The sequence below is a fragment of the Mauremys reevesii genome, linkage group 25 (assembly GCF_016161935.1).
Source record: "Mauremys reevesii isolate NIE-2019 linkage group 25, ASM1616193v1, whole genome shotgun sequence".
Taxonomy (NCBI): Eukaryota; Metazoa; Chordata; order Testudines; family Geoemydidae; genus Mauremys; species Mauremys reevesii.
In genome coordinates this window covers 14,456,490-14,483,308 of record NC_052647.1, presented here as the reverse complement: position 1 = coordinate 14,483,308, position 26,819 = coordinate 14,456,490, and the positions used below count along the sequence as shown (strand labels likewise).

At 42.9% G+C, this 26,819-nt stretch overlaps 1 protein-coding gene across 1 annotated transcript in view; it reads right to left on the bottom strand.

Annotated features, from left to right (window-relative positions):
* SCN8A (sodium voltage-gated channel alpha subunit 8) overlaps positions 1-26,819 on the bottom strand; it is a 147,731-nt gene that overhangs the window by 49,407 nt on the left and 71,505 nt on the right. The window contains exons 6-14 of the mRNA XM_039514119.1: positions 24,225-24,314; positions 23,840-23,968; positions 20,995-21,086; positions 8,585-8,806; positions 5,571-5,634; positions 4,038-4,179; positions 3,042-3,248; positions 1,935-2,222; positions 237-629 (exon numbers count right to left, since the gene is read on the bottom strand). Of these exons, the coding sequence (XP_039370053.1) occupies positions 237-629; positions 1,935-2,222; positions 3,042-3,248; positions 4,038-4,179; positions 5,571-5,634; positions 8,585-8,806; positions 20,995-21,086; positions 23,840-23,968; positions 24,225-24,314 (1,627 nt within the window). The remainder of the gene's footprint in view (positions 1-236; positions 630-1,934; positions 2,223-3,041; positions 3,249-4,037; positions 4,180-5,570; positions 5,635-8,584; positions 8,807-20,994; positions 21,087-23,839; positions 23,969-24,224; positions 24,315-26,819) is intronic.

Sequence of the window (26,819 nt, the reverse complement as noted above, 5' to 3'; positions counted from 1 at the left end):
CAATTCCAAGCCTTTTTTTCCCCCAGGAAGCCAGGAGGTGGATGTGGGTCAGTAGGTTACTTCAAAAAGAAAGGAAGGGAGTAACTGAAGCATGGCAGTACAGACTATATAGTCTGTGGTTAGACAAACCAATTTTCATTCCATCAGGGTGTCCATTTGGCTTGGAGGGCGGCATACAGGAAAGCAGAAAAGGGCAGACCGCCATGCCTAGACTATCTACTCATTGACTTCCTTACACTGTCATCAGTAGCTGCCTTATCTATTTTCACCTCAGGCAGAAGGCGTCCCATGGGCCTACTGGATGCTGGGCCACCAATAAGGGACACCACGCCATTACAATCCACTGTGCTGTTCCTTTTCACATTCCGGCGGATGCTGGGAAAGATCCGTGAGGACCGGCTGCCCTGGCTGTAGCCACTGTAGCCGCTGTAGCTGCTTCTCCGTTCCCGGCCACGGAAGGGGATGAAAAGGGAATCTCTCCTGCCTTCGCTCTCCTCCACTGTGCTGTGCTCATCATCAGCAAATTCGTTCTCTGAACCTGGATCACGGAAGCGCCCTCTGAAGCTGAAGATGCTGCTCTTGCTGTTGTGCCGGGAGAGGAAAGGGGAGCCTGGGATGCTGAGAAGGGACTGGGAGGGAGAAGAGAAAGAACAGCGATGGTGTGAATGGTAGAGAGAAAAACAAAGCAATATCACAGCTTGGTATCATCCGCAAACTTTATAAGTGTACTCTCTATGCCATTATCTAAATCATTGATGAAGATATTGAACAGAACCGGACCCAGAACCAATCCCTGAGGGACCCCACTCGTTATGCCCTTCCAGCATGACTGTGAACCACTGATAACTACTCTCTGGGAATGATTTTCCAACCAGTTATGCACCCACCTTATAGTAGCTCCATCTAGGTTGTATTTCCCTAGTTTGTTTACGAGAAGGTCATGCGAGACAGTATCAAAAGCCTTACTAAAGTCAAGCTATACCACATCTACCGCTTCCCTACTATCCACAAGGCTTGTTGTCCTGTCAAAGAAAGCTATCAGGTTGGTTTGACATGGTTTGTTCTTGACAAATCCATGCTGACTGTTACTTATGACCTCATTATCTTCTAGGTGTTTGCAAATTGATGGCTTAATTATGTGCTCCATTGTCTTTCCGGATACAAAAGTTAAGCTGACTGGTCTGTAATTCCTAGGTTGTCCTTATTTCCCTTTTTATAGATGGGCACTAGATTTGCCCTTTTCCAGTCTCCCGTCTTCCATGACTTTTCAAAGATAATCGCTAATGATGGGGTCTTGACCCTGATCCAGGCCAACAGGTGCTGTTGTAATACAGATACAAATCACAGTCACAGCTAAATCCTTGGCAGCAGGCTCAGCAGAGAGGCCAAGGAATGAACAGGCCATGGAGACTGCACTCCCCTAAAGGGGACTGCTGAAACCAAGGTTGAACCATATTGGGCTGGCAGGGTGGGAGCGAGCATCCCCAGCTGATGCCTTTGTGCTGGACTCTAGGGGAGGACTTCACTCCTTTTGGCCCTCAATCCAGCACATTTAATATACAAAGAAAAATTTAGGAAAAGTGATAGAACTCAAGCACGTTAGGTAAATTTTTCAAGAGCACCTAAGTGACCTAGGAGCCTTAGTTCCATTTTCAAAAGTGACCTGGCACTTATCCGCATATGTCTAATTGAAAGTCACCTGTGTAACTGTCCTGACTTTGGAGTTGCTCCTGATTTCCACTGGGCTCACAGGGACACTCAGGACTTGCTGTGTAATCAGGTACTACAGGATTGGGCCCTAAGTTTCCTCCCGATCCAGCATGAATTAAAAGGACTGGAAAGATTCCCTTGGATTGCAAAGGCCACTGGCTGAGACCCCAAGACAGAAAAGTATGACAGAAAATGTGACTCTTAATAATGGAAAGGAATGTTACCTGGTTCATGATGGAAAATTTCCTTCCCAGCCTGTTGTCTGGCAGCCTAAAAGCCTTTCTCCTCATTCCATCCTCCGATTCAGACTTGAACACCTTCTCGTTGTCACCCTTCTCCTCTCCTTCCAACAGCTCCTTTTGCCTCCGTTTCTTCCTCCTGTTCCGCCGCTCCTTGTCACTCTTAGAACTGAGTTTGGAAATCTCAGAAGAGCTCTGAGACACCCTCCCCCTGCCATCATCCTCCAGAGCATCTTCTGAGACTGTGCCTGCTGAAGTGACCATGGCAGCAGCCTGAGGGGAAAGGGACAAAATTAATTTGTTCCTTATTTAGTGGACAGGGAAAGGGAGTGGGTAAGAGAGAAAAATGACAGACATCCCTCACAGGCAGAGACAGTGGGGTGGAATGGTTACAGCACGGGGGCTGAGCCAGGAATCATCATCTCACTTTCCTGCTCTGGGAAGTTGTGTGTTCTAATGCTTAGTGCACAGGATCAGGACACCTGACTCCTAAATTCTGCTTCCTCCTCAAAATGGGGATTTTGTGCAAATGGTTAGAGCACAGGACTGGGATCCAGAACTTGTGGGTTCTGCTACAGACTCCCCTTGGTTCAAGTAACTTCACCTCTTTGTCCCTCAGTTTAGTCCTCTCTCTGATGGGTAAAAATAATACTTATCTGTCTTGCATGGGTATAGCAAGGCTTAGCTAGAACCAAGAGCTGATCTGACATTCTCTGGTGAAAGATGCTTTAACCAGTGTAATGCAAATAACAGAATGAATCTGTGGCTTTCTAAGAACTTCACAGTTACCACTGTGCTATACACCTGGACTGTCACAGAGGTAGCAGAGACAGAACCCAGGTCTTCTTGCTACAAAAAGCAGGCCCCTGCCAGTTTAGCTAAAGGAGAAACTCCATAAAAAAATGTTAGCAATATGTTGGGCATAGGAACACAGGATGAGCAATTCTAATTCCATCCAACAGAGCGTAGTGAGGCCCAGACACACCACTCTGTCCGTTACTGTATTTTCATAATTATATGACTCTGGTTTGTAATTAATGGTCCAGAAAAAAATTATAACAACCTAAAAAAAGTATTAATCAAAACTGTAACCTGCGCGTCTTCCTGCTGCCTTTTCAGCTGTTCCAACATGGCCTTGAATTCTGCTTCCTTTTGCTCTGCTTCCTCCATTGTGGCCTGGTTCTGCTCTTCATAAGCCATGGCTACCACAGCCAAGATCAGATTGACCAGATAGAATGACCCCACAAAGATAACCAGGACAAAGAATATCATGTAAGTTTTTCCTGCTGCTCGCAATGTCTGAAAAAGAGACAGCAATTTCCCTATCACTTTGATTCAGAAGAGACTGTCTACAATACAGATCTGAGCAGCCAATCACAGTTCTCCTGATGGAGGATTCTAAAGAAAAATACATCAGTACCACACATATAAAGTGTTATCTAATTTCTTGGCAGGATCCATTCCAAAGAATTAGGATACACAGCACACCCAACAAACTCTGGGCCCCAAGCAGTGAAATGACTTCTCCTTCCTTTAAGAACAAGCCTGATGCTATGTCAGGCAGGAATAAAGGTTGTAAATCTGACCAAAGCATGGATGTTTTAAGGGATTCAGAAATACAGTATGAAACTCAATGCCAAGCACAGAGATTCTTTTGAAACAATGCTGGTTCAGCATGATGCCAACCTGATAGAGAAGTCTGAATTGTTCTTAGACAACATGGATACACTTTGCCCTTCAAAGCACCTGGATGCCTTGTGTTATGCTACAAGAGTATCAGCAAAGCTGAGGTGTGCAGCATATGCACAACATACAGTATGACAATTTTGCAGCATTCACCACAGAATCTTAGAAGATTTAGCAAAACAGAAAAGTCTCCAGGCTGAAAACAGTCAAGAATGCTATATGCACTCTCCCTGGTGCCATTCTTCCCCTCCTTAAAAACACAATTCCTCCAAAGTCACACAGGCATACACTTGCGGGTGGCTCCCTCAGACCCTTAAAAAACTCCCCATCCTCCCACAAATGTGTATGAAATTAGAGGCAACAAAACATTGGAAGCAAAAGAGAAGCAATGCATCTACTTACTAACTGATACAAGTTTTCCCAAAAATCCTGAGTCATAAGGCGAAATAAGGCTAGGAAAGCCCAGCTGAAAGTGTCAAAGCTTGTGTAGCCATAGTTTGGATTCCTTCCTGCTTTCATGCATGTGTAACCCTCCGGACATTGGCTGCAGAAAAGATGAAAGCAGTTTCAGGGTATCAATACTGTAAGAGCCGTAAGGACAGATTAACAGGAGGCTTGTTGCCAAAGGCTGTGATGACTTTCACAGCAGCAAGGTGCAACATTTTATCTGGGCTTTATTTTCATGTGGACAAAGTGGTTGGCAAAAACCAGGGCAGTTGACAACCCTGGAGACAGAAGCCCTTATCCACAGAATGCAGCAGTACGAGGTTATTCATATTGCCTGACCAAACCTGAGCTGGACGGGCTAGCTACAGGGGTAAGAGCCTACAGTACTACAATCTTCATACCCACTGGTGGCCTGAACAAAAGCCCCCTTGAGCCAATGGGCATTTTTTCATATTCTTCAGTGGGCTTTGGCTCAACCCTCAATCCTTCGCCACGCTGCAGGCCAGCCAGTGCCAACTGTGGTGATGGTAGGTGATGTGACATGGACCTACCATTGGTATCTAGATTGAGAACCACCAACTTATTGACCAGCAAACAGCCATCAGAAAGTGAGAACAGTTACTACTGACCAAGACTGGATTGGAACCAGCAACCTGGAAGTGGAAAGCTCTAGATCTCATTCCCAGCCATCCTGAGCCTTTCAGGCTCCTGAATAATCTAAGTGACTTGAGGTTGAAATTCAGGGACCCCATAAATTCATTTTCTTGTTCTCTTGCTTTTATGCTAATCAAGTTTTCTACTGTGACCCAAATTAACCAGCAACTGTAAGTTTTTGACTAAACAGAATTCATGTACAAATGCTATTGGAAATACCATTATCTGTATTTACATACATGCATGCATGACAGAGATTTTAAATCAGTTACACTTCAGGTAATTAAATGTGAATACTAAAGTTTTCAAAGAGCGATGGGCAGCTGGGCACCCAGGACTGGATTTCAAGTATCCAAAGGCCAGATTTTTAGAAGTAATTAGGTGCCCAAAGCCCTAAATGATTTAGGAGGACAATTCTCATTGAGAAACAACAAGAACAGTGCTTCTAACTTCCCAACTCTCCTTTGAACATCCCATCCTAGTATGGCTACGATCCGTTTGCTAGTGAGCTGGGAGAATGTAGCCTGCAACATTTCATACACATCAGTTGCTTAATTTTAAGTGATGCAAAATGAACCACAAATAATGAGTGTCTTTTTAAAACAGATGTTATATTTTTGTTTACGTATGACCCCGCAGTCCAGCAAGTCTACACAAATACCCTGTGTCAGGCATGATACATGCAGAGTAGAGAGACCGATACTAATGGGGTGCATTCAATGAAAGGAGATCAGGCTACATAGAACCACCTCTAAGCCTTTGCCACCACTAAGCTCTATGAAAGCCATTGGAGATGAAAGACATTCTTTACTTTTAATGAAGTCCAACACTTACCCTGCATCTGAGCTGTTACCACAGAGCAAAGGATCAAGGGCCCCAGGGATTGTGTAAAAGTTTGCTGGAAAAAAAATGTTAAAAAACATATGTATGCACACTGCACACTTAATGGACTCAGCATATTACAAGACTATAGAAGTCTTAACAGAGCAGTCATCTAGGTTCTTCCTGGAAGTTAATACAGCTGTTTGAGTGCAAATACAAATGAATCGCTGGCACACTGGAGCAAGTTAATTCAAGAGTCAGTAGGCAAGGAAGGAGCTGCAAAGAGCTGGATCTTGATTCCCCACTACCTTGTACTTTGTGTTGTCACTTACACCTGTGTAAACCCTACTAGCGTGGTAGCATGTTCACCTGCTTTGCACAAGTACAAAAGGAGTTACTAGTCACTTCAATTGGAAATATGGCGAATAAGAACCAAGTGAAACCAAATAAGGAGCTCGGGAGTCGAGTCAATGCTTTCATCTGCAGAGCTGACAGCATTCACAGACATTTCCTAGCTGTTCCCTTTCACAATCTTTACAGCTTATTTTATTCTGGGACAAGGTTTTGCTCGTGTTAATGTTTGGGGAATAGGCTGTTCTTTGAACTAGTACCTGTATCTACATGGCATTTGGGCACAACCACGATTATTTAGGATTCATTATCCCCATTTTATAAAAGTCAACCAGTCAGGATGAAGAACAGATATCAGGTAATAAAGGTAGCCGGTTGCACACCATGAATAGAGAATAATCAAATGCCTCATAGGCTGCAATTAATTTGCATGAACTGTTAGAATTATTGCAAATAAGTAGGAAAGGAAAGGAAAACAGGCCTAGTTTTCCAACTAAACTATTAGTTACAAATGTTCAACATGCTCTGTAGGTATCTTTGCACATATCCTTTCCAAATGCATGGACTTTTTCTAAATCAATGCTGACTGACACACAAAGATAAGGCTCTAGGAGACAGGAGGCCAGGATGCAAGAATGGCAGTTGGAAGAGGATGCTGGACATAGATACAATGGGAAAGTGGGGGTCAGGTCAAGGCTTAATACAAAGGAAGCATGTACATCTCAGTGGAGGTTAGAGAGAAGCTTATTGTGCCCCACGCCCTGACGCTGGGAGCCTCCCTGCTATAGAAACAGGATTTAAGAATCAAATACATGAGCCACTTTCTCAGTCCCTGAAGCCCTCTCTCCAGAGTTGTATGCAATCTTGGCTGACCACTCATGAACAACACTTGATAAGACACAGCCAGAGAGAAGGAATCCCTGAGGCAAGGAAGTAGCTTTTACAAACTCTACATTTAAAACTAAACAGACTGGGCTGTAAAAAGCTTTGTTTGTGAGCTTGGAGGCACAGAACTCACTCTGGGTTGGACAAACAGGTTGCAAACCTGGGCCGAGTATCAAATGAGCTCTGAACCATGGGCCACAGTGTAGGGTTTGTCCTTGAAACCAGGTGATGATGTGATAATTGGGGCTTAGTAGGCCTACTCCACTTGTAATCCTAACTGTGGGAAAGGAGATAAAAGTTTATCAGGTGTGACAATCTATAACGATAAATATTGATGGGAAAAGTGCAAAAGGTAGAGACAAACTGAATTAGTCTAAACAAAAAAAGGCCAACTGATATAATTCAAGGACTGTGTTAAGATCATGCCCATAAACAAGAAAAGTGAGGGACTGGAAATCAATGAACCAAAAGTGGATTGTCAGAAATTAGACCTAATCTGTAGACAAAATAATGAGAGGATGGGTTATTCTTCTCATCATTCCCTTTTTGGGTCCTCAAAAGACAAGACTTTTGCAGGGCAAGGAGGCAAAAGTGAACACAATTGCTGACTAAAAGAAGTGAGCTTCACCATCATGGCTGCCACCTGCAACATTTCCTGGAACCCCCAGCTTCACTGGGACACCATTGGGTCTTTGACATCCTGATCCTCAAAGATGTACTGAAATTTAATGATGTGTTTGCCATGGTACTAAGCAGACTGAGGTCTCTGTATACCAGTAGTCCCCAACCTTTTCGTCTGGCAGGCGCCAGACAAAGGAACGCGGCGGCGGTCGAGCATCCGCCGAAATGCCACCGAATTTCTGCGGCATTTCGGTGGTGACGCCTCTTGATGACATCGCCTGTCAGCGGCAAGTGGCGTCATCGAGAGATGTCGCTGCAGAAATGCCGCAGAAATTCGGCAGCATTTCGGTGGATGCTCGACCGCCGGCCAGGACGCAGGCGCATTTAGATGCCCCCGTCGGTGCTATGGCGCCCGTGGGCACTGCGTGGGGGACCCCTGCTGCATACCAATAAAACTACTTAACATTGGACCATGGCAGGGCCATGTTAACACCTTTAAATCTTTGGAACTATTTATTCCATTGAAATTAATACAACAGTGAAATTTGGTGATTTCAACTAATTTTTTCTTTGGAGTTTTTGGTTCCACTTTTTCTGGAAAAGAACCAACACTATGGAACGCTAACACAACCATCCTCTGTTGTAGTTAAAACATGGTTGGTGCTCACAGCACACTCCAGGGTCAAGGACAACACACTCTCCAGTGCCATCTACACTCTAGGCAGAATTGTGTTTTAGCTACTTTGAGGAGGTGGAAAAGACCACCATTCTGGGGATTTTGAATCTCAAAGCAAAAGTCACATTGATCTAAACAAAAAAAATTAGGTTGAGCACAAATCTACAGAGCTTTGCACAGGCGTCTCCAGATCTGCAACCTTATAACAAGGACAGGTTTATACTGGCCAGTCCAGTGGACAATGGTTATTTTAGGAACAGCACTCACCATATTGAAATGAACAAAGCCATGATTTTCCAAAGTGAATCTGGATACCCAATTTGAGACACCTTAAAGAGACCCAATTTCCAAAAAGTGCTGAGAAACCAGGGCCTTTAAGGTGCCTGAAGCGGGGCACCCAAAATCTCAAGTCATTTTGAAAATCTTGGCCAACAACATTTAGTCATGTAAAAAGGAAACAGACTTTAGAGAGCGTTGCTGTAGAAATACCTACAGACATTGTTGGTGTATTCTTGCCAGTCAAACCCCCTGGTGCCATTCTCTAGGAAGCTCTCATTGAGGTTAATTGGCCATATTACACACTTGTTCCTCAAATTGCCCATAAACAGCTGCAGGCCGATTAAAGCAAAGACACTGAGGCAAAACACTGTCAAAATCATTACGTCTGACAGTTTCTTCACAGACTGAATTAGGGCACCCACAATGGTCTTCAAGCCTGCAGAGAGAAAATAGGGCTAGAAATCACTTCCATATAATCATCACACAGACAATACATTGCACATTACATCTATAACACAGAGGCAAAAGGTAATTGCTTAAGGACAGCCACGTCCATGGGAAATCGAAGCTGCACTGGAGCAGTGGATCTATTCAGGATTTGCCCTACCGTACGTTGATTACAGCAAAGTATAATGGGCAGGAGGAGGGAAGCTGAGCCCAATGCATCCTGGGTGTAACTCCACTGACTTCAGTGAAGGACCAGGAATAAATGTGTCCCAGTGACTTAACACAAATTAAAATATTAAAAGGTCACAATTCAAAATCTGTTTTCTAGCGACAGTGCATATTTAAGAGCCTCTGAGATGAACATTAGGACTTGTCTGCACACAGACTTTACATAAAGTTAAATTGGTGCAAAATCTAATTTAGTTAAACGGATGCAAACCCCTATGTGGACCGTCTTATCTGGGTTTAAACCAGGTTCATATGGTGCAAGCTACACTGATGTATACTCTTTCAATCTGGCATAAGAGGATTCCACTGAAAAGTGTTAGGATTTTCTCCAGTATAAACTGTCTCTTTGGCACTCTATAAACTTTGGGCCAAAGCTGCACAGACAGTTAAGAACATAGGAAAGGCCATACTGGGTCAGACCAAAGGTCCATCTAGCTAGCCCAGTATACTGTCTTCCAACAGTGGCTAATGCCAGGTGCCCCAGTGATCCATCCAGTCACCCATTCCCAACTTCTGGCAAACAGAGGCTAGAGATACCATCCCCGTCCATCCTGGCTAATAGCCATTGATGGACCTATACTCAATGAACTTATCTAGTTCTTTTTTAAACCCTGTATAGTCTTGGCCTTCACAACATCCTCTGGCAAGGAGTTCCACAGGTTGATTATGCGTTGTATGAAAAAAATACTTCCTTTTGTTTGTTTTAAACCTGCTGCCTATTAATTTCATTTGGTGACCCCTACTTTTTGGGTTATGAGAAAGAGTAAATGCCACTTCCTTATTTACTTTCTCCACACCAGTCGTGATTTTATAGACCTCTATCATATGTCTCCCCTTAGTTAATCTCTTTTCAAAGCTGAAAAGTCCCAGTCTTATTTATCTCTCCTCATATGGCTGCCATTCTATACCCCTAATAGTTTTTGTTGCCCTTTTCTGAACCTTTTCCAATTCCAATACATCTTTTTTGAGATGGGCAACAACATCTGTATGCAGTATTCAAGATGTGGGCTTACCATGGATTTATATAGAGGCAACATGATATTTTCGGTCTTATTATCTATCCCTTTCTTAATGATTCTCAACATTCTGTTCGCTTTTTTGACTGCTGCTGCACATTGAGTGGATGTTGTCAGAGAACTAGCCACAATGACTCCACAATCTCTTTCCTGAGTGGTAACAGCTAATTTAGATCCCATCATTTTATATGTATAGTTGGGATTATTTTTTCCAATGTGCATTACTTTGCATTTCTCAGCACTGAATTTCATCTGCCATTTTGTTGCCCAGTCACCCAATTTTGAGAGATCCTTTTGTAGCTCTTTGCAGTCTGCTTTGGACTTAACTATCTTGAGTAGTTTTGTATAATCTGCAAATTTTCCCACCTCACCGTTTAACTCCTTTTTCTAGATCAGTTATTAATATGTTGAATAGGACTGGTCCCAGTACTGACCCCTGGGGGACACCAATATTTACCTCTCTCCATTTGGAAAACTGACTATTTATTCCTACCTTTTCCTATCTTTTAGCCATGAGAGGACCTTCCCTCTTACCCCATGACAGCTTACTTTGCTTATGAGCCTTTGGTGAGGCGTTCTGAAAATCTAAGTACACTATATCCACTGGATCCCCCCTGTCCACATGCTTGTGAACTCTCTCAAAGAATTCTAGTAGATTGGTGAGGCATGATTTCCCTTTACAAAAAACATGTTGAATTTTACTCAACAAATTACATTCATCTATGTATCTGACAATTTTGTTCTTTACTATAGTTTGCCCAGTACTGAAATCAGGCTTATCAGCCGGTAATTGCCGGGATCACCTCTAGAGCCCTTTTTAAAAATTGGCATCACATTAGCTATCCTCCAGTCATTTGGTACAGAAACTGATTTAAATGATAGGTTATATAGACTACAGTTAGTAGTTCTGCAATTTCACGTTTGAGAGCCTTCAGAACACTTGAGTGAATACCGTCTGGTCCTGGTGACTTATTACTGTTTAGTTTATCAATTTATTCCAAAACCTCCTCCAATGACACCTCAATCTGAGACAGTTTTTCAGATTTGTCACCTAAACAGAATGGCTCAAGTGTGGGAATCTCCCTCACATCCTCAGCCATGAAGACCGATGCAAAGAATTAATTTAATTTCTCTGCAATGGCTTTATCATCCATGAACGGTCCTTTAGCATTTCGATCATCCAGTGGTCCCACTGGTTTTTTAGCAGGCTTCCTGCTTCTGATGTACTGAAAATTTTTTTTGCTATTACTTTTTAAGTCTTTGGCTAGTTGTTCTTCAAATTCAGTTGATGTATGTGGTTTAATATTAAAGACAGTACATGTCTTAGGCAAGAAATAAAAGTTCTAAAAAGGGATCTTCCAAGCTCAGTCTGATCTGCACAGGTACCATCCTTCAACTCAATGGACAGTTTGCATGAGCAAGAAATGCAAGATAACACCTTCAAGTCAGACCTGTATGAAAGGTGTGCAGAACACAGTCAGAAGTCAACAGGAATTTGGAGTGCAGAAGAAAAACAAGGGTAGACTCTTAAAAACAAACAACTCTAACGTCCAGTGGGATTGTCCTGCATTTATAACATGAAGGGAATAAAAGCAGACAAGAGCTTTGCTGCACATGGATTTCAGATAGAATTTCTAAGGGTGGTCATAAGTGACTCTGAAAATAATCCTGGGATGTTCCCTCCCATGGCAACTCCCAACTCAACCCTGCTCCATTTACAAAGGCCAAAACAGTTTTCCCCAAAAAACTGCCAGGCCCTACAAACTCAAGCAGTGCTTCAGTAAATTAAAATAAAAGCCACTTTCATCCTGCTTACTTACCGACTAAGAAAGAGAAGCAACATTTTCACCATGACAAAACCAGTTAGATGAGCTCAAGGCAAAATCCTTGGAGCTCTAAGCCCCATGTCCACGAGACACAGCAGAGATCATCAAATGTTTCTGCCAGATCTGACGTTCAGCTAGAAATTCTTGCTTAGCCCTCCACCTACTTATTCACATTATAAACAGTACTGATAGCATTCATGGATGCTTTTAAAAGTTAAGTTACTCCCTTTGTCTGTTCTGCCTCACTTCTTCTACATAGGCAAATCAGACCCTTTCACACCTTGCAAAATTCTACTCACACAGCAACTAATTTTTGGTCTTTGACAAGCAAATAAAATATTGTTAGTTTCTCATCACCATCTGGTAATAGTTGGTCAAGCAGGTTGCGTGTGCAGGCTGGTAAGTCTTCCCATAAGAATTTAGCAAAGATGTCCCTACACCCTTTCCAGAGCAAGTGAGGAGATGAGATGTGTCACAAAATATTTGCCATACCAGATCATGCCACAGGTGGATTTAGTCTGGTGTCCCATCACTAGCAGTGGCTTTGACTGCACAGTATTCCATAGGAAAGTTATCTAGGCCCCTAAGTGCTACTGCACACTCCTGAACCATCTCATAACTTCATCCTCCAAAATATTTTCCAAGATCAGAAATGTAGTTTACCTTTCTTCACGCTCTGCCCGGAAAATTGGCTCGTATGCAACTTCTGAAAAGAAATCCCTACCTAACCTTTTATAGATCTGGTAAGAGAGACTCCTACAAGACTGGCATCCTTCCTTTTAACATATTTACTAAAGTGTTTTTTCTATTAGCCACAAAGATAAAACTTACCCCTTTAATTCATACTCAAAAAGAGGCATTTAATGAGTCATTAAATGCTGTGCTTTATGAATCTCTTACTCCCTTAATCTACTGCTAGCTGTGAGCACTTTTGATACACTTTTATTATTCCCAGACCATGCATGGATTTCCATCCCTTGCCTCCCAAACCTCACCACATCCATCAGTGATTCCATACAATTGTAATTGATATTAACTTCCCCCTCATCACTGCTTTAGTTACCTCCCAAGAGGGCTTTAGGTTTAAAAACTCCAGAAATGTTAGCCTTGTTAAGCCCAAGCATTCATCCCAGGCCTGAGATGCTTCCTCAGACCACCACCAGCCTTCTATAACAACCTCTTGGGCAAGCAGCCGTTTAAGGTTGTCTATAGGCACTAGTTCTGAAGTAGAGAGAGAGAATGTGCAACAGTCCCAGCAGTAGATATTTCAGCTAGGATTGGATCAGACCCCAAAGCTCTGGCTCAGATCACCACACCAGCCTTCAGTTGTCAGCTATCAGACACTCCTAGGTTACCAGCAACTTCATCCAAAGCCCATGGAAGTCAATTAAAAGATTCTGATTGATTCTAATGGACTTTGCATCAGGGCCCAGATCAGAAGTCTTTGCACCCAGTCACTGTTCTCTGCCTAAAGATTATATGCAAGTATTTATATATTTTCATGCATTCTTTGTTTTCACAGAATTAGCTGGTTGCTTCCGATCCATCTTTATTGAATGATCGATGTGCTGCAGAATGCTCAGACCTAGAATACATGGCTAAATTGGTCTTTGATGTGATGGTTCTAGAGACCACATTGTAAGTCTGGAGTAATTCATTTCCACAATGAGATCAGAAGGAGCTGAAGTTCGTCTGCATCTTCAACCAAGTGGTCAGCATTGTAAATGGCAGGAGTGACCAAGCAAGGGGTTAAGGTCACAATCTCCCCTAAATGCCTGGTTTCAAATCCCACTCCTAGTATTATGACTGTGTTGACTGGGGTGAAGTTCTTATGGCCTGTGTTATGCATGAAGTCAGACTAGATCATCATAATGGCCCCTTCATGGCCTTAAAATCTGAATAAATGGAACTAATTTTTAGAGCAATACAATGCAGACTTCTGGACCTGCCCCAAAATTCAGCAATCAACAAAAACTTGTGAAGCAAGATTAGATGTGGAGATTTTAATTTTTAAATTTCTGGGCAAAATGAAGCCAGCTCGTAATGCAACCTCATTGGAGCTCACAGTAATTGGATGGGAGACTTCTATAGAAAATCAGATTGCTATGGGAAGTATTGATGATTCAGTGGGAGTTCTTCCCAACTGCATCACTACTTAACTGATGACTGGGGCTGGTGCTACTGAAGGTGCTGCTTTTTGGATGAAGTATAATATTGAGGCCTCTCACTACTTTTGGTTGCTAAAGATCGCATGGCATTTTTATCCTCCAATGGCTGCTTAACAACCCTCTTCAGTGAAATAGGATTGGTGAGTTTCGTTGGTGAGCATCACAACTGGTATCCTTGCTGGATGTCTCAGCAGGGAGCCCGAAGATTAAATGAGCTGTGAAGAATCGGTCCTCCAGGACAGGGATTATGCACATTGGTCCAAAACCTCATGGGGAAACCAGCACTGATCATGCTGCTTCTGTTCTGTGGACACAGTGCTTCAGTTGCCAGGGCCAACTTGTTCCAGTCACCAGCTGGAAATTCACACGAAAAATGTAAGCATTAAAACCTCTCGATCCAGAAATGCTTGTTCATCACCTCTAGCAGGAAAAAGCCTCAAACTGCAGCTTGCTCCTCTGAGCTCCTGCTCCCTCTAGGCAACGAGGATGTTGCCACCTCAACTTATAATCAACTTGTCTCAAATGTTTTTATACCATTAAACATTAAAGTTGGCTGGAGCTGAGTCATGCGATCCTCTCCTTTCTGCAGAACTTTTTTAGACCACATATATTTGCATGGCCCTTCTGCAGATCTCAGTGTTAAATAATGCAACAAAGCTGAAAGATTTATGAAGCCATGTACGTTTGTGTCCACATACAGGGAAAGCAAGATGCAGTTGCTTCTGTGCATGGTACATTCCAGAGCAGAAAATGCTCTAGAGGGGAAATTTTCCAGTGACAAAAATGTTTCTTTGGCAATCTATAGTTTATATCCATTTGTCTTCCTTTAGAATGTGCTGTGAGGACAATCTGCTCAATGGCCAGATTCTAGGATACAGTGTGTGTTACTAGTAGTGGCATCCAGAGGCCCCAGCTGAGATTGGAGCCCCATTAGGGTAGATGCTGGGTCTATGCAAAGTAAGAGGCAACCCCTGCCTTGGAGAGTTGATCTAAATGGACAAGACAAATGAAGACTGAAGATGCTCATCTGGGAAACGAGGCACAAAGAGATTAAAAACTTGCCTAGGTTACACAAGGAGTCTGTGGCAAAGTGGGGAACTGACTGTAGATCTCCTGAATCACAGCCCAGTGCCTTAACTGCAAACTTACCCTTCCTGATTGACTGGCTGGAATCAGTGACAACTCTCAGCACCGTCCATCACCCCACATCTGTAACTTGCAACTACACTTGGAGCTACATTCCAGATGCAACTATGTTTTTGTAACTAGTTCATCACACTCATTTGACTCAGTTGCAACAAGCCCGGCTGAGCTGTGTCCACACAGCAGCCCTTTTCACCATTTTGTGCATCTCCACCATTCATGCCACTTGCTGTAACCATGGTTGATGTCACAGCATACTGGAAAAATCTGAGCAGTTATCCCATGGTGTCTCAGCAGGCGAAGTCCATAAAGCAGCACCGGTAGTACCACAGGGCAATCAATTCTGGGGTGTCTTGCACAACATAGAGCTAGGAGCCAGAATGGCCAACCTGGTTACCCAGACAAGTTTATGGCATCCTGTTTATATTGCAGAAAAACTTGCAGGATGAGAATCAGATGTTAAGGAGACTGGAGGGGGAACTCTCACCACACCCTTAGCATAGATCATATCATTTGTCAAAAAACTTTTTTACCTTTCATCAAAAAACAAACAAAAAAAACTGAGATTTTGGCCATAAAAATTTGTTAGCTGAAAACTGGAAAAGCTTTGTTTTTTCAGAAACCTCCTCAAAAAAAGTTGGATTTTTTTTTTAAATCATCAACATTTTTCATAGAGGGGACACCAAAAAAAACCCACCAAAACACTTTCCTGACCAGTTGCACTGGCTACAAACTTAGAAGTTTTGTACTGGGATGTTTTTATCTTGATTCAGAACTGAAACTGAATTTTTGTAGGTTTCTGAGAGCTGGATTGATTTCCCAATCCTTCTCCATATTGGAAGTTTACAAGAGAAAATCATGTAAATTATGCATTTTCATGAATTATCAGATCCACTGACACTTAACATCCTCTCAAATCCTTTTTACTATTTCAGTTATAGAAGTGCCAGCATGTGACATGACAATGGAGTCTTAACCATGTTTGCAAAGCTCACTTTCTTTGATGTCCTTCTAAAAAGTGAGTTCACAAATAGGGAAACTGGGGAGGAAAACAAATGGTAAAAACATTGACCAAAACACATTTGAACCATCCATAATTTATCACACAAACAAAAATGTGAAGCAAGTTGAATTACATAACCAGGAACCAAGAATAAACTGGGATATTACATCATGCAATGTAACTGCAAGGCTCAGCAGAGCAGATTTAGTTTCTGATTTTCAAGCTCTGTGACATTCAAGAGGGCTTCTCCTTAGATTGATCCTTGCAATTATCAGATAAATTTTAAAGTTTAACTCTACTTTGCACCTTGCCACGGTTCATGCCATGCCTTAGACCATGAACGGACCATGCAACTAAAGAACAGTCTGAATCAGTGGTAATTCATCTGTAGGGAAATGCTAAAATGAAGGCATTTCATTAGCAAGCCTGTGTTATTTAGTACACACCAGTTATCTATCTAAATTAAGCACTTTAAGTAACTAAACAAAAATCTAGGCTTGAATATAAATATCAGACCAAAAATGCAAAAGAGAGGAGCCAGTGCTCTTTTGGGAACCTGTGCCGGATTCTCATTTATTCTAAGGCCTCTTCACACTGTTCCATTAGTATAAAAGCATCTTACCCACTCTAAGCACCCCTTACATTGCCAGGCTGATGTAGAGTGGCCTTAGGGTAGCAGGCACATGAAATTGTAAACTAAAACAAATAAGGGAAGTTCCAGGTAGGAATACAATTTTTTTTTGTTAAACTCAGAGCTTTTAATCAATGCCAAAGTTCTCATCAATTTCCAAGTAGCTTTATTGCTACTCATTTTTCCAAACACAACTGGAAATTTTTACACCCTGTTCCCTTCAGCCCTTTAAGCTCTTGTTTGCTAATCTTCAGTGCCTCTAGGGTCCCATTCTCTATTGTCCTGACAGCATGCAGTCATTACACCTGCTGTGCACTGGTGTAAAAAACTGCATGAGATGCCATGGAGAATTAGGCTCTTAAAAACATTAATAATTGTTTCACTGAAAGATTTGGTCACCTGGGGGCTTGGAATATAATTCTGATTCCTCACTGTTGCTTTGCTTTACCAATTCATAGTTAAAAGGAATGGCCCTCTTCAGATGCCAATGGGCTGCAATTGTCTTGGGAACTAAGTTTTCAAGGTGAGGCGGGCTTAGTTTCCATTTGCGATGGACTCAAGATGTGTTTCTTCACACAATTTGTCAAGCTAGATAATGTCACCCTTGTTCTATAGAACAGTATGCAGAGCAAGTTCTATGCTTAGTTCACCAACTATTAAAAGTTGCATGTGAGATGTTCAGCTGTCTGTCTTCCCAGCCTAAAGCAGAACCACTGATGAGACACACTAGCGATACTAGGGATATTTTCGAACTGGTTAGAATAGTACTGTAGATCTGGTTTTAGGTGATCTGACCCATTTTTACTGAGCCGCTTTCAAGACTGCTCCATTTCATTAAAAAAAGGATTTGCCTTCCTTAAGTCAGCTCTGCAGATTGGTTTTTAAATTTCCCCAGTATAGATAGGCCCCAGGAGACAACTTGCAGCACCACTACTTTACTCTTTCAGAATGTAAGAGATTCAGCTTCCACTGTCACTTGCCCCTCCGTCTGTGTGCCACATGTACCTGCCTATCAGTGAAAGGTGGCAGATTGACAGCCCTGCAGAAGAGTCCTTTGTCTAGTCGCAGGACAATATATGCACACCATGCAAGACATCTAACCTGCATGTCTGTAGAAATCACCTCTAGATGTGAAGAATTAAGCTCACTCCCCTAGGACTATTTGGTGTTTGGCCTTTTTGCTGAGGTTTCCAATGCCTGGGGCCACTTGGCACCTGCTGTGTTGTTTGCATGTATGATGTGCACTCTTCCGCAGCAGAAACTGCACTAAGACCAACGTACTCATTTAGCACAGATCACCAAACCGTCTTATGATTCAGGTGACCAGATGTCCCATTTTTAAAGGGAGAGTCCCCTTTTTTGGGACTTTTTCTTATATAGGCACCTATTATGCCCCACCTCCTGTCCTGTTTTTTCACAGTTGCTATCTGGGTAACCCTACTTATGATAGTCATATTTGGGAACTACTGCTAGCATAGACTTAGGGTGACCAGACTGCAAGTGTGAAAAATCGAGACAGAGGGTGAGGGGCAATAGGAGCATATATAAGGAAAAGTCCCAAGTATCAGCACTGTTCCTATAAAATCGGGACATCTGGTCACCCTACATAGACTAGAACTGAGCTGGTGAAGTAGAGGTGAATGTCTCTATATCCTGTTACTGATCCACTAAGCCATGCAAATTCTCCACCCTACATGAAATTTTATCCAGCAGCATGTCTCCAGTCCCGCATACTTTTCATTTATATCTCATCTAAACACCCACTGTTCATCTGAAGAGGCCAATTCTAATTATTTACAAAAGGTTTATTTAACATCTGTCATAATAATAAAATGGTTTTCTTTTTAGGTCATTGTGATATTAGAATTCCCATCCCACTGCATGCACTGAAGAAAAAGAGAAAACATTTAGATTTTAACATATTCAAATATATTACCCTGAGAAAAGTACACTTCTACCCTGTTTGTATAGTAAGCCATCAAGTAAAACACTAGCTCTCTGCCCCACAACTAGTGCTTCCAAGCTTACCCTAATGACAACCAACCAGTAGGTTAATTACCTAAATTCACAATTCTTGCTAGTGATGGGACCAGACAGCAGGGGTTATGGTTTGCAAAGCCTCTAATGGGCCCAAGCACTGCACAATCAGGGGAGATCCTGATCTAGGTTCTAATTTACGTCAGTGACCAAAGCCCCGCCCATTTCCACACGCTAACTAGGCAGCTGATTACCCCATTTCACTCTGCTATACTGATGAATGTGAAGCACATCCTAAAGCAGTTTCAGCATACTTTTTCTCTAACCAAGGCAGTTTAAGAACTGCAGTGCACTGACAGCATCACAACTGCTCTCCAAGCAGTGCATCATCATCAGCGATAATCAGATAGTTCTTCCTCCTTAGGTGTGTATCTTAAGCTCTGCTGCAAACCATCCAACAAGGCTAAGTAAGAGCATTCTAATTAAGGAGCAATTCTCTATCATTCAGTGCAAGAAAAGCAGGTGGTATTTAAGAGCATCATGCAGCAGGTAGGGTTTGTAAATATGGTAGGCTTGGCAGTCTGGAGGGAGGGAAAAGGCACCTGCCTCCAAGAACACTAGTTTGTTTTTTTGCAAACATACATGCAATAGCACACTGAGAAAACAGCAGGATGTTGCTGGACATTGTTTACTTAACAAGTAAAGATGGCGCTATCACTCATTCCAGAGCAGAGCTACGTTTTGGAGAGCTGGAGAAAGAGGTAGGCTGGGCCTGACATCATTAAAAACACACAGCCCGAGGTAACAATTTTACATCACTTCTCCCTGGAATAGACCAACTCATGCTCCAAGGCAATCTGTATTTTCAGTGCATTTAATGCCTTCAGAAATATTCCCTCAGTACATTGTCAGAAAAAAAATATATAAAAAACACTCCGCACTTTCCATCCCCAAAGCACTATACAAACTATCAACTTGCTAAACCTAATATCCAGGAGGCAAGTAAGCAAATCTCACTCCCATTTGCCAGATCAGAAGACAAAACAAAGGAGGTTTAAGATCAAAACTCTCCCAAGTGGCTTCTGATTTTGGGTGCCCAACTTCAGATGTGCTGAGCACCCAAAACTCTAACAAGAAGTCCCTAGAAGATGTAGTTGCTCAGCAACCTGAAAATCAGGATCTACTTAGGTGTCTAATGTTGGGTGTCCAAAAATTCACACACTCAAAAATAGAGGCTACACATATGAGCACAGGGGCGGCTCTAGACATTTCGCCACCCCAAGCACGGCGGCATGCCGCAGGGAGGGCTCTGCTGGTCGACGGTCCCGCGGCTCCAGTGGACCTCCCACAGGCGTCGGCTTCGGTGGAGCCGTGGGACCAGCGGACCCTCCGCAGGCACGCCTGCGAGAGGTCCACTGGAGCACTGCCTGCCACCCTCCTGGTGACCGGCAGAGCGCCCCCCACGGCATGCCGCCCCAAGCACGCGCTTGGCGTGCTGGGGCCTGGAGCCACCCCTGTATGAGCAGCATGGTGAGCAAAGCCCAAGAACTTCCGGTGCCTCATCACATGCTTCATCCACCAAGCCAGGAGGCCACAGTGAAGGAAGAGCTATTATTTGGCACTTTAAAAACCAGATTGGACAATGTGCTGGACGTAGTATTGCCGAAGGCTTCCCTGCACTGGCTGCAGGGCGTAGTGGATGGGCAAGTGTAGCGATACCCTAGGTGATCCAATGATTGGATAAAAGCGAAAGCACTGTATGCCCTGACACAGTAGGGATCATAACCCCCCCTCCCCACAGAATGACAGGGTCTTTATTTTAAAAAATTCCCCATTAGTGTAACTCCAAAAGTTCCTGAAGTGAACTGGATGACTCCTGGAGCAAGGCACTACTCAGCCTGAGTAAGAGTGGCAGTAGCTGGCCCTTTATTTGTTCTGAATTATACTTCAGGGTTTTCACAGAGGCTTGATATTGATAGACATGCACTCAAGAGGATGGTATACAATTATCAGTATTCATCCAACGGTCTTGCATTATTTTTTTAAATCACTGTTGATTCATACAGACTGCAAAGCCCATCAAAAATGTCCCAGTGCCATTTTTGAAAGGTAAGTGGTGGGAGAAGTGGGGAGGAAAGAGAGAGACATACACAAGATAAGCATTAATGCTTAAAAGATTTCTCACCTGGAATAACAGAGATAGTTTTCAAAGCTCGGAGAACTCTGAAAGTTCTCAGTGCTGACACATTCCCAAGGTCCACAAACTCTGTGACATATCTGTAATGAGGGAGGTCACACACAAAAAACACAATGACAAAACACACACCAAAAAACAACTACAGACAAAGCAATACATCACTCACAGGGGCCTGTACCCAACAGCTAACACCAACCGGAGGCCGCCTTACCTGGAATTACAGAAATAGTTTTCAAAGCTCTCAGAACCCTGAAAGTGCGCAGAGCTGAAACATTGCCTAGGTTTACAAACTCTGTTATATACCTGCAGAATTAAACCAGAGTTAATGGCACCATTGGGGTCACCTTCCTTTTAATATAATAGTTTGTAGGAAACAGACTGTAATTTAAAATGCTTTAGAACTGGCATTGAGAGAGACAGAGAAAGATACAAAGCCAAAACCAGTTTTAAAATGTCTCAAGAACATAGGCCAATTAGCCCAGCTGCATGGTTTGTTCTTTGAGCTTCCCCAATTTGGAGTCTAATGTTTTAATACTGTATGGACCTGTGCAAAGCCATTTTAAAAAGTTACTTGGCAAAAAAACCAGGTATGTTTGGAGAGACTGTTTCCTCAATTCAGTGGGGCGTGTTGTCAATCAGAGCTATTTCACTTTCCTCCCTGTTTTTAATCGTCATCAACATTTGCAGTTATGCAGCATCTAAGTGCCTCACAGACATTAATTCAGTAAACTTCGCCACCTCTCTGTGAGGCACAGTTAAGTATTATCACCATTTTACAGATGGCCAGACTTGGGGCACAGAGAGGCTAAATGAATCAGTATCAAAGCCAGGAATAGAATCCAAGAGTCCTGGCTCCCAGGACCCCTATTGTAACCACTAAACAAACTGCCTGTGAAAATAATTCTGCTGTTTTGGGAAAGTCTGGCATTTCGTAGCTTTCCAGGCACTCCGGGTCAAACTGACCAGTGTGCAGAAGAACTAGCTAGACATCACCTAAGCCTCGTGAGTGGGATTTAAATGATCTAAGCGCCTTGGTGAATTTGGGAGAAATCCTCCTGATATGACAGCAGTACAACCCCACTGATGGTAAGGTGATTGTATGGCTATAACATGAGCGAGCCCACAATGCTTGGTACTGATGCTTCTGAGAGCCTGACAGTCTTTTCGATGTTGACATTGCCTTGCTTGTTAACTTACCATCCAGCTGCACAACAAATGATATTGGATGAGATTTTCAAAAGGAGTTAGAGGCGCTAGTTGCAACTGATTGTGAATTGGGAACCTAACTCCTTTAGGTGCCCATGAAAATCTCAGGTGTTGACTAGTTGAATTTAAGGCCTCATTTGCATTTCTTGAACAATGCATCTTTTAGTCAACAATACATAGAAAGGACAACTAGTGAAAGTGCTGGCACCCAAAAAACCCAGTGCCCCAAGCATCTGCAGTCAGCCAACACTGGGGCCTGATATTTCAGAAAAGCAGAGCACCCACAACTCCAGCAAAATGCAAGTCCCCCAGACCCTTGAAAATCAGAGCCCCACGCCTTCATCAATGATCTCTCTGATTTCAGTAGCCAGTGTTGGCCCTGGACAGGTGTAAAATGTGTCAAAGCAAATATGGAAGGGAAAAAATTATTCTTCTCCCAGGCGTTGGTCAGATTGTCAATGACATATTTCCACTGATGATAGCTGGAGTTGTAAGAGTGCGTTAGAACAGGCCAAGAGGTGAAACACATTTTTATAAGCTACAGAGTGCCAAACGTTTAGAATTCATCTCTAATTAGGAAAATGAATTTAGTGGTCTACCTGCTGTAAGACACCTGGACACCTCACTGCTTATTAGACTTGGAAGATAAGTTGATTCAGCAAAAGGAAAAAAGAATGAGCTAGACAAAATAAAATACTGTATTGTAAACTTCCTTTTTGGGGATTCTGAATCTTTAGCCGCAAAAGGTTAATATCTATCTATTAACCCACAAGTATCCAAAATGCTGCCCAAGAAATCCTAACATGCAAACCAAAGCCATGGAGGGAGTCAGTGGTGGAGCAGGGATTTAGAAATTCCTAGTTCCCATCCCCGTGCTCAGCTCACCAGAACATGCCAACTCTCTGGTGTAGGGATAAAGCTAGAATGCTGGGCACTAATTACAAAACCCTACCTCACCATAGGGCCCCAAACTCTGGGATGCGCCCCCCAGGGGGCATGCAGAGGAACTTTAGGTGGGCGCACAGTGGGTCCCCGGGCCAAGGGAGGGAGGCAGGGAGGGAGCGTCACCCAGCCTTGCTCTGTCTCTAGCCGCAGCTCCGCTCCACTCCACCCCAGCTCTGCCCTCATTCCTTCTCCACCCTTAGGCCAACTCCAGTCCTAGCCCCAGCTCCTCCCCCATCCCCAGTTCTGCCCCCGAGCTCTGCCTTCAGCCCAAGCCTCTCTGCTCAGGAAGCCTTGGCTGTGCAGAAATGGAGTGCGGGCACAAACAGATTCCATTACCGGTGGGGGGAGGGGGGGAACGCAACAGGAAAAGTTGGGGCACCGCTGCCATAGATGCATATTCAGAAAGCGGTGATTTGCTCCAAACATGTCCAAGTCAAAGCCGTTGTAAGCAGACGCAGCTCCACTAATTTTAGTGGAATTGCATTTAGCTCTCTCTTTATCTCAAGACTGCACTGAAAATAAAAGCCAGAGTGTAGACTTTGATCTTTTTGGTGACCACTTTAAGATTTCCTTGGCTTTTCCTTTTTTCCTATGCGCCTGTCTCACACGAAGATTCAACCCCCTTCCACATTTCATGTACAGATGGAATTGGTAACAGGAATAACCTGAAAATGCAACTTACGCCATCATGATGACACTGAAATCTAGCCAGTTCCATGGATCGCGAAGGAAAGTAAAACCATCTATGCAGAAACCTCTTGCAATAATTTTCACAAGTGATTCAAATGTATAAATACCAGTGAATGTGTACCTGTTAAAAGGGAAGTCAAAAACAGAACTCTGCTAAGAACAATGTGGTAAAAATATAATTTCAGTCATGAAAAAAATCTTTTCAAATATATTAACTTAACAAATCACGGGGTTATAAAACCCCTATCCTACTCCCACTGACTTAAATGGGAGCAAGAGCAGGCTTATTGAATAAATTAAACAAAATTCTGCAAGAATTTAAGGAAAAAACTTTGAAGTATTTAAAAAGAGAAAAATACAAAAAAAATGCTACTTACTCCACATTCTTCGACCATTCAGGTGGGTTACTAAAAGTCATGAATACACAGTTGGTCAAAATAGTGCACATAATGATCATGCTAAATAATGTAGGGTGAAGTCAAGGAACAAAGGGACACGCTAAATTGGCTATTTACATCTTTGTAAAATTCACTCCAATATAGAGACAATTCTAATTAGAATAATTTCCAGCCAGTGATCTATTCACTATCAGTGAGATAGGACAAGAGCCAAGACAACATCCAGCAGTCACAGGAGATGGAGAAAAGAGACATTTTTGCATATAATTGTTTTCCATTTAACTATCCCATTGGTTTCCCCACAATTCTCTGATCTCTTGGACACTATGGGGCTGATTCTCCACGCATTCTGATTTGGTAGCAATTTATATCCAGTTACACTTGTGCAAACAACTGCACGAGGGACAGAGCGACAGTGAACTGAGAAATATCACTCTCCAAAGGGCACTGCACACACACACAGGGAGCACAGAATTTTCACATTAGTTAATATTTATGGCAAGTTAACACAGTTCTGTCCTGCCTCCAGGCATTGAACAGAGGAAAGTGCACACGTGCTTCCTACTCATGTTCTGCAACCAAACAAGGAAATCAAAAATGCCGTCTCATCTCTTCAACATCAGACATTTTACTGCTTAGAACTAATCATGAAGGCTGTAAAATTGTAATGTACATTGAAAAAAAATCAGGTGCATGAATAGACTCAGACTAAGGTCAGCAGAGACCATCATGATCATCTAGTTCAGGGGTGGCCAACTGTGGCTCCAGAGCCACATGCAGCTCTTCAGAAGTTAATATGCGGCTCCTTGTATAGGCACCGACTCCGGGACTGGAGCTACAGGCGCCAACTTTCCAGTGTGCCAGGGTGTGCTCACCCCCCAGTTCTGTCCCAGGCCCCAGCCCCACTCCACCTCTTCCCGCACTCTCCCGTGAGCCTGCTGTGTCCTCGCTCATCCCCCTCCTGCATGCCACGAAACAGCTGATCAGGAGGTGTGGTGGGAGAGCGGGAGGCGCTGATCAGCAGGGCTGGGAGGGGTTGGAGTCTCTGGGAGTGGAAGGAGGTGCTGATGTAGGGGCTGCTGATGTATTTCTGTGACTCTTTGGCAATGTACATTGGTAAATTCTGGCTCCTTCTCAGGCTCAGGTTGGCCACCCCTGATCTAGTTGGACCTCCTGCACATTGCAGGCCAGAGAAACTCACCCACACACTCCTGTAAATAAAACAGAGTCCCTACCTCCTACTTCATAACAATTTACATTCATCCTTTAAGTGAAACATCCCCCCAGACAATTTCATCTACATCCAGGAATAGCAACACAATCTGCTGGTAAATGAAATGAATGAGCAGCATCGTATTACATCACTTGTTAGTCAGAAACCTGGCTAGGATTTCAGTGTGGGGTTTTTTCCAACTGCATGAAACATGGGGGGCATTTGATATGATATGCATAACTGCAAAGTGAATCCTACGGGACAGGTAGAGTCTAGCATCTTAGGAGACAAATTTTCATCCCCCCCCCGATTTTGTGCATTCAGCTGAAGGAGGCAGGTGCGCCCACCTTGCACCAGTTTCTGCCATCAAGTGACCAACTGTCCAATCCATTGGTATGAGTCCCCTGATATGATTGCTCACTCTTGCAGGGGCGATCACTTGCATGAGCAAAAAGTGAACAAGTCTCAAATGTGTTACTCAAAAAATGAAAGGTGTTTTTTTCATAGGCAGCACATGGTTTTCATACAACAAGAAATGGAGGGGGGGATCCCTATGGCTCTTAAACTAAAAGACCATGAGATTGCCCCTTTCAAACCCCATCTTGTATAATCTGGTTCAGACAACTTGCAACTCACTCTTTTAACATCCACTGAAATGACCAATTGCCAAAAGTAACATGAACTCCTTATACACGCAGGCTGGGATTTTCAGAAATGGGCAGCATTAACTTAATTCTGCTTCCACTGAAGTCAACAGTAAAACTCCCATTGTCTTCAGAGGGGACAGAGTTATGCCTTGATTTCAAATGCTGATGCATTTTTGAGAATCCTACCCTGTAATAATTTTACCAGGACCCTTCTAGGATTTACAGCCTACTGGACAGAATCTAAAAATAACCACAAGAATTCCATTTGCAATGTCAATATGTCAAGGCCTTGTATTTTCTAAAGATTCCTTCGTACATAATTTCTTCTTAAAAGTAAAGGGTTACCTGGTGCTAGATGCATGTGTTATATTCAAGGGAACTGAAATCAAGATGAAGCATAGCTTATTGTTACAATTATGATTACAGCTTCATCAAACTGAAACGTAACTTTTCTCTCTCTGTTTCCAAACTGCCAGTCCTAGATAGATAGATAGATAGATAGATAGGAATATTTTAGACACAAACTTAAATTTGATAATTTCTTTTGTAATATGTTTTATTATTTATAATGTCACAGGATTTTTGTTTGATTCCTCCCAGATGTGAACATACTTTTATATTTATATGTAAATGCATTTTGTATATTTTTAAAATGCAGATACCATCAAAAGAAAATGTGTAAACAAACAGACACCTTCTTACTAATAGTCTGAT